The sequence below is a fragment of the Oryzias melastigma genome, unplaced genomic scaffold (assembly GCF_002922805.2).
Source record: "Oryzias melastigma strain HK-1 unplaced genomic scaffold, ASM292280v2 sc00344, whole genome shotgun sequence".
Taxonomy (NCBI): Eukaryota; Metazoa; Chordata; class Actinopteri; order Beloniformes; family Adrianichthyidae; genus Oryzias; species Oryzias melastigma.
This window is the reverse complement of record NW_023416942.1, coordinates 38,804-49,762: the sequence shown is the minus strand read 5'-3', so window position 1 is coordinate 49,762 and position 10,959 is coordinate 38,804. Positions and strand designations below refer to the sequence as shown.

The following is a 10,959-nucleotide window of genomic DNA, read 5'->3' as shown; positions in this document are numbered from 1 at the left end:
TGTTGAATCTGTGGTTTCTTTACCAACCATTCATTCTACCATTCGTTCGTTTATGTTTATCATCGAAGAAATAATATCATAAATATAAATCAGCGTCTTATTTTTTAAAGGTTGAGGGTACTTTGTGGCTCCTACTGGGTTGTTGTCAGTGAGAAATCAACTCGTATGGCTCTTTCAGGGTTGAAGGTTGCAGACTCCTGCTGTAAAGAGTGAAATCAAACTATATTATCCTAAACCACCTTTACTACAGGTATAATGATTTTACTCTCAATAAAATATATGATATTAAATGAAAGTGAAATACATAGATGTAACAGGGACATTGCGAAGGCTGAGCTCAAGTTTCTCCTTCATCTTTCCTAAACAAGAACGTGTTTACTCTGATTGTTACAGTGAAGTTGGAGGACAATTTAATAAAAGACTGAAAGTCAAAAGCAGCAACATTTCAACACAAAGATCTCACAGGATAGTTGGTGTTCATTCAGAGAAGGGGTGTGACTTTAAGGTGCTTTATTAGAGCAGAAATGACTAAAACAAGCAGCCAGTCAGTCAAGGTTTGGTGGTTCAAGGACAAACGAAGTACTGGAATCCAGCAGAAACGTGACACATTTATCAATAAAAGTGGTCAACTAAAGAACTGAACAGAGGGAAAAAAAACAATTAAACAGCATTGGGCGAGGGTCACAGATGAAACAAAGCAGCTGAAACAGAAATCCAAAAATATAAATAAAAATAAACAACATTTTGATCAACTTTTTAAATTTTGAGTTAAATAAATAATGGGTCAATAAATATGAAGTTATCATCTGCTATTGAATAATCTAGTAGTTTTCTGTGCATTTAGTATTTATAGTTTTCAAACAGGACATCCAAGTTAAACAGCTGCTTCAAACCCTGTTTTTTTTTAAATTGTGAGTTTAAGAAAAATTAGAATGATAAGTTTAAAAAATCAAATTGTTCATAAATGAATTTATAAGGAATAAAGACTTAAGGCAGAATGATGTGAACAGAAAAAGTCCTAATCTCTGAAGAAAGAAAGAATTCAGTTTAATCTCTTTATAAAAGTGAACCGTTGAAGTGTTAAAATAAAAGATGAGGTCAATTTAATCTGATAATTTCAGTTCTTTAACAGGATTAAAGGATTGAGAGAATATTAATAAAAATATAAGACTCTCATCGAATACCCACTTTTAAATTTAGTCCAATATTTTCTTTTATTTATTATGCTTAGGATGTTATTTTCTTGTATTTATTTTATTTTCATGAATATTTGTGTTTCCGTACAGCACTGAGTGGCCTTTCCATGGGAAAAATGTTGTAAGCTAAAAAAAAAAAGAAAGGAAAAAAAAAAAAATTCCCAGGAGCCACTTCATGGACAAACGGATCAAAACTCCTGTTCTGACCAATACAGAAGTCAAAAACGGCCTGCACTACTTTTTTTTTTTTTGGATTGTTTTCTCAACACAACAAGATCCACTATTTCGTTATAATGAAAGTTTGTTATCTCAATATAACGAGATAATCAAGAACCTCTCTCTCCTTCCCGCACAAAGACGCAGAGACTTTACCTGTTTTAAGTCTCTTTATTTTGTGGTTAACAAGAAAAAAACACTGATTTATTTCCCTAAAACAGGTTGATTGACAGAACAAGCTTTTTTGCATATTGGGTTCACTGATAACTGAAAACAGAACAGTTTATTAGAGAAAATGCTGAACACCAGAATAATTGATCTATATATAATTTATTGATTTAACAGTGTGAACATTTTTTTCCTGAAAAACGGTTTTGTTTTTTTGCAGATTGTATAAAAATGACAAAAGAATGGGTTGGGCTGAGTGGCTGTTTGGGTCCGCTAATGTCCAGAAATCAGTGAACGCACCATGGGGAGATTCTCATTGGCCCTGGGTTTTGTCAATTAACCTGTTTGGTTGGGGATTTTAGGGAAATAAAGGGACAGAAAGCTGGTGCATGAGACGCAATTAAGGTGTTTAAGGAGCATAGATTTACTAATAAATAAAAAAAATAGACTAAAAACAACTTTTGTGGAGTTTTTTCTTCTGCTGTTTTGTGGAGTGTTTTCTTCTGCTGTTTTTGTTTTTAACTACAAAATGAAGATACTCAAAACAGATAAATTCTCTGTTTCTAAGTGCGGGAAAGGGAGAGGGGTATGAGTTATCTCGTTTTCTCAAGAAATTGAGCTTCGTTTTCTCGTTATAACAAGATAGTGGATCTAATTTGATCAAGAAAACGGTAAAAAATAAAAATTAAAAAAGGAGGGTGGGCCATTTTTGGCTTCCGTACATCAATCCGCGCTCCAACAATTATTTGACAATGAAACATTTGTGTAAAAAAATGTTTTTAGCTGTGGGTCGACTCAGAAAAGAATAATTCAGAGGTTCTATAAAAAACACTGAACCAAGAAGCTCAACTGAAATAAGTAAAGTCATTCTGAAGGTAAATTGAACACAAAACAGTGATTTGTTAGCTATTATTGTCTCTATTTAACTAAAACTATGGACTCTCGCGGTTCAACAAAACACTGACTGCTCCCTCACTGCACAGGGACAGCCGGAAATGTGCAAAAATGTGTTACTTTGTGTCTTTTCATCACAGTGATCTGATTGGAAGGAATTATTCAAAATGAGCCCAAATACACCTGTGATTGGCGGATTTTTTTTTTTTTTTGTGCTGCTCCAGCACATGTTGAACCCCTCGCGAGGGTTGAGCACAGAGGTAAAGTCATCCAATCCGGTGCAGGACAGTGCCATTCTAAATGTCCGTCGATAGTTGCCATTCAAACAAACAATTCTCTGAGTACAGCATACATTTGACAATGTTATGTTGCTAAACTGTTGTCTGTGCAAAGGAAGGAGCAAAAAAAAGTCCTCAAGCCACAATAAGTATAAACTCTTTCGAATAGTAAGTGTTTAGGTGTTAGAATAACTTGGAAGGTGTAAACCACAAATTCTATGAACAACACACCTTCAGAAAGTGTTAGAAGACATTGGTGTCGTATCCTGTTGCTACCGGCCCTCACTTTTACCCCCGTTTGAGAAGGAAACGTTAGCTTCCTGATTCATGGTCTCCTTGACTTCAGCGGGGAGAGAGTCGAAGAGGTGGTCCTCCACCAGCAGGAAGGATCGGCGGAGGAGGCTGCACTGGCCCAGCTGAGCGGGTAGACGGTCCAGACAGTTTCCCTTCAGCTCCAGATGCGACAGCTGCGAGAGGTGGCCCACCCTTTCAGGAACAAAGGAGATGCAGTTGTGGCCGAGGCACAGCGTCCGCAGCTTGGCGCATTTGAAGAGCTGCTTGGGAATGACCTCCAGTTTGTTGCCCGTGATGGCAAAGTATTGAAGATTCTGCAGGAAGCCCACCTCCGGCGGGATCACTGCAATGGAATTGTGGCTAACGTCCAGGTACCTCAGCTTGAGAAGGGTGAACAAAGGCGCGGGAAGGGATTCCAGTTTGTTATGCGAGAGATAAAGAGACTCCAGGTTTTTGACGTGGCTGATTGACAGCGGAATGCTGATGATTTTGTTGTACCAAAGCTTGAGGCAGGTTAGTCTTTTGAGGTGCTGAAAGCTGATGACCTCCTCGATGGTGCGGATGTTATTGGACTTCAGGTCCAGCTCCTGGAGGTTGTTCAAGCTGAAGATAGCATGTGGAATTCGCTCCAGCTCACAGTTATGAAGCTCCAGCTCTGCCAGGTTGGCCATTTTCTTCAGACTGTTCAGCACCACGAGCTTTGTTCCATCGTTGTGAATAACTAGCTTGATCAGATGAGGGGCCAGGTCTGTTATGTTCGTTGGGATCTTTGTGAGGTTGCTCTTGAGGTGCAGAGTCTTCAGGTGCCTGAGGTCTCGCAGAGACTCCAGCCCAATGAGCTTGTTGTTCTCTGAGTTGAGGTTACCGATCAGGTAGAGCTCTCGTAGGTTCTTCAGCAGGTATACCCAGCTGGGAATCTCAGCAACATCTGTGAATTTGACGTAAAGGCACTGGAGGTGATCACAGAGAAAAATAAATGCATTCTGCTCCACTTTAGCTGGACAGTGGTACAAGTGCAGTTCCTGGAGGTTGATCATCTGTGAGATTTTTGCAGTTATCCTGGCCTCTGGGATCAACTCTAATTTCAGGATCTCCAAGTCAGTGAGGTCAAAAACAGCGTCCGGTATCCCAGACAGCATGAACAGGTGAAGCTCCAGCATCTCTTGAGGATTTCGCGTTACGTGCTGCCGCAACTTTTCGAACGTCCACTCGTGGTTTAGGCTGATCTCACGAAGCTTGTTCTCGCTGACCTCCGAAAGGAAAACGCCAAAACGTTTGGAGTAGAGCTGGTCGTACTGATCCACCATGTGGAGGAGGAATGCAAAGTCATTCTTCACGTCAGGAATGTCACTGAAGCTGCTCTCCTCCCTGACTTTTTCAAAAGAGTATTCTTTGAGCGGCCGCCGAAAAAGCCAGAAGAGCGTATAGATGCAGATGATTCCATACGCACAAATGAGAGCAATGTAGCTCACCAGGAGCTTCTTTAGCATAAACGCCATGTTATGAGTACAATGGAACTTAGCATATCCAGTCAAATGCTTTATTTCAGGTTCACACACGTGGTCAAAGTCAATAGATGCTACAAAGGTCATGGTGTAGCAGAGGATCAAAATGAACTTTACGGTTTTGATGACGGTTTGAATGGCGTAGAGCCTGTAAATCAGGTCGCTGTCTTCCACGTGGGCGCGGAACTTCCGCACCTTCTCAAACAGCGCCTTCGCCTGCTCGCCATCTTTCTTGTCCAGTATGGTCATGGAGGGAACTTCACTTACAAGCTTCTCAGCCGAAAAGGCGGGTCCGGATTTATTCACCACTGAGGCAGCCTGATGGGGGCTGCCCTCCTCGCTGCTGGTGGACAGGTGCTTCAGGAGGGAGGAGGCGCACGCCAGCCTCTGCTTGTTTTCCTCCGAGTCCTCACAAGCTGTCTCAGACAACGCCTTTGTAGTCCAAGGTGATTCAAAGCATTTTCCTAGAATGGAAACAAAATGTTCTACTTTCGAACTTGTCTTCGGGTACTTGAACCAGAAGTTGCTACTGACCATCAAAACAATAGTGTGGATTAGAGCAAGGTACGGAAAGTACTTGGAGTACCAAGGAAGAGCCACGTGGTAACACATCTGGTTGACAAAGACATACTGCTGAAAGTCCAGCTTTGTCCTGACCCCTGTGGGCTGCGACTGCCCAAAAACAGGCGTTTGTGCGATGTGAATCACTGGGGCCGGCGTCTCAGGTGGCCTCCTTGCCATCAGCGGAGCTGCTTGCTCTCCAATTGCACTCTCTTTGTTCCATAGTCCATCAGCTGGATCTGGTGGTTCTGGTCCCAGGAAGCCTCCGGACCCTTCATGAGGTTGTTCCAAGATGGGAAGACAAACCACCTGGTCCCTAGTAAACTGCATGGTTCCAGAAAAGATGGCTAACATCAGCATGACAATACCAAGATAATCCATGAAGACGTCCCACCATGGCTTTAGGATTCTGTAAGTTGGCTGTACTTCGTTCAGAGAGGCGACCTCGGTGAGGGTAAACATTCCTGCAAGAAAAAATGTTTAAAAAGACAAATGAACAAGTAAAAAATTAACTGATCACAATTTTTTTTTCTTTTTTTCCTGTCAATCCAGTTTAATTGCTTCTGAATTCACGGATACAATCATTATTAGAGATAAGGCTGGGCAAATCACCCATAGAAAATACCTTACCTCTGGCTCTTGTAAAATAGGGGAAAATCTGTCAATGATTTTTCCGCATTACAGGCGCCACCGCTTTGAGCCAGATGACAGTGATTGGTCTGAGTCGGTCTGATTCACGGTTTTAGGGAAACTACAGTCGCCAATCATGAGTGAGCTTGAAAGCAGCTCGGGAGAATCTGTCAACAGACCATTTTCATTTGACGTCACACATCGCCGGTCAAGTGCAGAGTCGCTTCCGGTTTATATGGTTTAGAACAGTACAGCTGACTGCTGAACGCTGTTTAAAGCAATTTTACATAAATAACTAACAGATTGTAACCGAAATTTGTACAATATTCATTTTAGAAATGTCCTATCTGGTAGTATTTGTTTTCCCCTCTTAGATCGTTCACAAAGCAAAGTACAAATGTCAGTAGTCTTGCCTGAAGTCAGAACGCAGCAACTGAGCTGCTTCCCCAAATTTCTATGAATTATATTAAATGAGTCATAGATTGTTTCTCTCTGATAACCCGGTCAAAGTTAGACTAAGGTTATAAGCACTATATTGAATGCTGCTTGTTTGATTATGAAGGTAATTATGGTTTTATTCTCTTACTCTGTGCTAACGCTATCATTAGCTTTGGCTATGAGACGTAGAGCTGCAGAACATCACCCATTAAAAGTTGCCTAAATTTCAGTGCTCACATAATCACTGTAAACAGAAGTCAGATAATTTCAGCGTGTCTGACATTAAAGTAAAACTTGTTACTAGGGATGTGTATTGGCAAGAGTCTGGCGATATGATATATATCCCGATACATGTCTCACGATACGACATGTTTCGCTATGTATCCCAAGACTGTACCAAAGCAATTTTTCACTTTTTTTTAAGAGTATTCATTGAATTGAATCTACCTGAATTTTAATGTATTTCATTGTAATAAAACTGTCAAATGAATTTCATTTAATGATCACAGCATTAAGCACAGCGACTGTGTCTCATTTACAAGTTGCTTTTATCCAGAAATTAATGCTGCTTTTCTTTTGGTAAATTACAAAATATTTGTTTTTAAAGGGAACAGTCAATATTGTCTGATTTTCACAACAACATATTTTTCAGTAAAATAAAAAATGGAATGAATGTGCTTCAACTCATAAGTTTCTAAAAATGTGATTGCAAAATTGCTAAATCTAGCATTTAAATGGTTTATTAACTTGAACGAGTGCTTCAAAAGTGAGGGGAAAAAAAGCCAATTATTTCCAGAAACATCTCCGTGTGATGATAGGATGAATGACGCTAAGATGCTTTACTTACATGACAGCGCTGCAGCTCAAGTTTTCTCAAAAGCGGAAGTAAATGCATATTTCGTTGCTAATCGCTGCAACATTGCCCTTTTTTTCAGAGCGTTGCATACATCACTCAGATCCATCAGGTCTCTGAACTAGAATCTATAGCCGTGAAGTTCAGCAGAATTTCTGCTCGCTTTGCCGACAGCCTTTTAATGGAGGCTCCGTGCATGACCCTCTGCAGCTCCACTAATCATTCTTATCTGAGCCTCTAAGAAGCTCCATAATCCAAGTTTTCTGATGATAGTGGCAGCAACGTGGCACAGAGTTTCTGTCTATTACCCATCCCAAGTAGAAACTAAGTAGTAAATGTCTCATGACAACCAAAACCGTGAGGCTGACTGAACATTTTAAGAATCTTGTTGTTTTGGAGTTGAGCAGCTCAAAGAGGCTCAGTGCACTCTGTTGCCTACTAGTGGTTGGAGGTGGAAGTGGAAAACAAAAGCATGACGGTGAAGGATGCTCATAAATAATTAAATAAATATTGCCATGGCCACAGTTTAAATCGATGCAAGTATTCAATTTTTTTTCCTACACCCCTACTTATTACTTTTGCAATGTTTTCTACTGCGATCAGTGAGCCCCTGTTCGCTCAGCCGTGGTTCTAACGTCGCTTCTCTTTGTTTTTGTTTATAACTGTGTCTGATCTCCGGGAAAATAAAGGTAGAAAATGATCAAATTAATTGAAAACTGTTGCCAACAAAATGAAAGTGACTAATGGTATTAACTACGTTCACCCAGAGATTTTTTTTTTCTCTTGGCCGCTCTTATTTTGAAAGCTGAAAATAAGTTGCTCAATAGTTGCTTTTACCATTTTCGCTGAGCCAACCCATTCCTGTCTATACAATTATTCACTAAAATATCCCGTAGAACAACAAGCAAATTTATCCTGGGAAGGGATTAAAATGTGTACGGGCGATGCAGCAATGTGTGTCTTTGCTGAAGGTATTAAATGTGACCAACATGAATTTCTATCAGCTTTTGTGCTTGATCACACTTAGAATATGGACAAATAACATCAGCCAAAATGCAGCCCGTTAGAAAAATATCTGGTCAAATGAAAGGTCGATATTTTTAATAAAACATCCAATATTGAAGGATTATTCAAATTTGTATTTAGGTCTAAGAGAGGAAATGCAAATACAGTTCAGCAGGACATTCATAAAATAAATATTGTAAAATTTTCTGTTGAAATTGGTAAGGTTACCTTTTATTATTTATGTAAAATTGTGTCAAACAGCATTCAGCTGTCAGCTTTACCATTCTAAATGCTAATACCGGAAGTAACTTTTCACTATTTCAGCTCTGTCGCCATTTTATCTGACGTCACCGTGAAAAGGGTTTATAAAAGGTCCGAGCTGGGGCCAGCGCATTACTGAGACGTCTGATTAGTCAGTTTAAAACTTAAATAGCTTGCAATAGAGAGAGAGAAAAAAAAAAATATATATATATATATATATATATATATATATATATATATATATATTTCAAAAGTATGATTAGAAATAATATATTTAAAAGGCTATCAGTGTAAGAATGGTTATTCTGATTTATAGAATGACTGAATAATAGTCTACTTCTCTATAGAAGTGTGTGTGTGTGTGTGGGGGGGGTCGCGCTGTCCAAACCTCCGCGTGAAGCTCCAGCTCGTCAAAGCCGCGTCATGCATTGATGATGGCGGCATCAAGCGGCGCTTGCGCAGTCAGTAGCAGCGTGGTTATGATCCCAAACATAAACAAAGCCACCATACACAAAGTCTGCGCATCCTGAAGGTGACCCGAGCGGCTGAGCGGCCCCGTGACGCGTCCGCGCGCGCAGGAGAAGAGGCGGGGCTTCTGAAATGCTGCAGTAAACCGGCCCGGTCCACTCGAAGCCCGAATATCTGACGCCGGTTAGGCACGCGCCACTGACCCCGGCGCCATTAAGCGGCTAACGGAACCGCGTTGGCGCTAAAACACACACGAACAGAACATACGCACCTCCGGGGAGTCCGAGCCCGCTGTGCCGGTGCCGCTGGTGCCGTAGAGCGCCTCCGCTTCACGCCATGCTCCGCTGACATGAAGCTCGTCCCGGCGGCCGCAGGCCCGCGTGCACGGCTCAGAGCGGCTTATCAGACCCCCCCTCCGCGTCAGATGGTCGGCTCCTCTGCAGGCTGCAGAGCAGGACGTGGATCCGGCGACACGCATGCCGTCATCAGCTGACAGCAGAATATTCTGGGATGTTCTTCACAGCACGAAGCCGGAGAGGATTCCAGCAGCAGAGCTGGATGAATGAAACAGTCAGGGGATGTGGGTAAAGTGCACACACTTCATCAAAACGAACGGCCTATTCAGGGAATTTATGTCATTATTTCTCAATTATTTTTTTAAATTTAAATATGTATTTATATCTAGATACATTTTTGGATCATCAAAAGTGTATATTTGCAGTTGATTCAACACCAAGTAATTTGGTAAAAGACGCATTTATTGAATAATCACATTTATATTTTAACCTTTTTCTCTGTTTAGATAAATTATTTTTTAAGTCTAGGATGTTGAGTCAACCTGCCACAGCACAATTAACCAAACGTTTAAGCACTGTTTGTGACAATGACATAACAATTATAATAACATTAATAATAGTAATAAAGTTTTCTATGCCCCGAAGTTAATCTTGATGAGTCATCAGAGAACTTTATTGATTGTTTAAGGCTCCATTAAAAAACTGCTGAAATCCTGAGTTTCTTTCATGATATAATTATAATGTTTAATGGTTAAATAATATTTATAATAAGTGTAACTTAAAATGTTATGAAGTTTTTGCTTTGCCAAAAAATTAAGAACTAAACTTTGAATGTTAAACAATCTTAAACAATCAATCACAGAAACTGAGTCTGAGTTTTGTGTAATCAGTTGCAGATGAACCTTTTTTGTGTGTTTGTTTTTATATGCATTGCACATAAAAGGGGCAGAAAAAGAAGTTTTCTTCATACTGCCCCTTTCATTTCCTCAGCAAAAGATGCCTTGTGTTGTTTTAATGTATTATGTTTTTCCTGTGGAAATGAATAAAAATGAATGAATGAATAATTAATCATTAATTTCTATGATTTTGAGAAAATATTTCATTCAGTGAACCATCTGATACTTGAACTTATTTAGCCTTGTTTCCGTCTGCAATATATTTTCCATAATACCTGACCAACTATGAGTTTTTCCTGGTGTGAATGGACTTGATGAAGGCATATTCCTGCTGCATCTTCTACACTTGAGTTGAGTAAGGTATCACACATTCCAACTGAGAGAGCAAAACATGTCTGAACTTTTCCATATTCACTGCAGTCAGGTCATAATTACAGTGGTAATAAAACAATTTTGAAGATTTTTTATAACTAATATTTTGATTAGGTAAAAGTTAAGAATGCATGGTAAACGAGTTATCAGTTCACAGAACAATAATTTTTGTAATAATTTTTATTTTGTAATAAATTAAACAGATATTACTCGTCCATTTTATTTGTCAGACTAGCCATTCTTTTTCCACTATCTGTTTTAATATGTTTGAGTTAATCCTAATTTTTATTTCAATATATTATTATAAACCAACCAATCAGATAAAGGTTAATAAAGGTAGGTGGACCAACATTTTAAAATATTTGATTGACAGATTCCCCAAACGGCCTTTCAAGTGGTAGGGGTGTGGACTTCCAGCAAGCTCACTCATGACTGATGAGAGTGGCTGCCGGAGACACAAAGACTCAGACCAAAACAGTCCAAACACTGTTTACTGATGACGTTTGGCTCCAACGTGGCAGTGTCTAGATCGTCAAAAAAGGGATTACATTTACCATATACACGTTTAAATAAATTGTTAGTGCAAAAATAACATAAAGCGATGCTTTTCTTAGCACTTTGAATTTGA

At 39.7% G+C, this 10,959-nt stretch overlaps 1 protein-coding gene across 1 annotated transcript; it reads right to left on the bottom strand.

Moving 5' to 3' along the window:
• Positions 1-387: 387 nt before the first annotated feature.
• lrrc8db (leucine rich repeat containing 8 VRAC subunit Db) lies at positions 388-9,339 on the bottom strand. Its single transcript, XM_024262001.1, has 2 exons — positions 9,039-9,339; positions 388-5,576 (listed from the first exon to the last, which is right to left on the bottom strand). The coding sequence occupies exon 2, from the start codon at positions 5,572-5,574 to the stop codon at positions 3,025-3,027; it is 2,550 nt and encodes an 849-aa protein (XP_024117769.1). The 5' UTR covers positions 5,575-5,576; positions 9,039-9,339; the 3' UTR covers positions 388-3,024.
• Between the last annotated feature and the right edge of the window lie 1,620 nt (positions 9,340-10,959).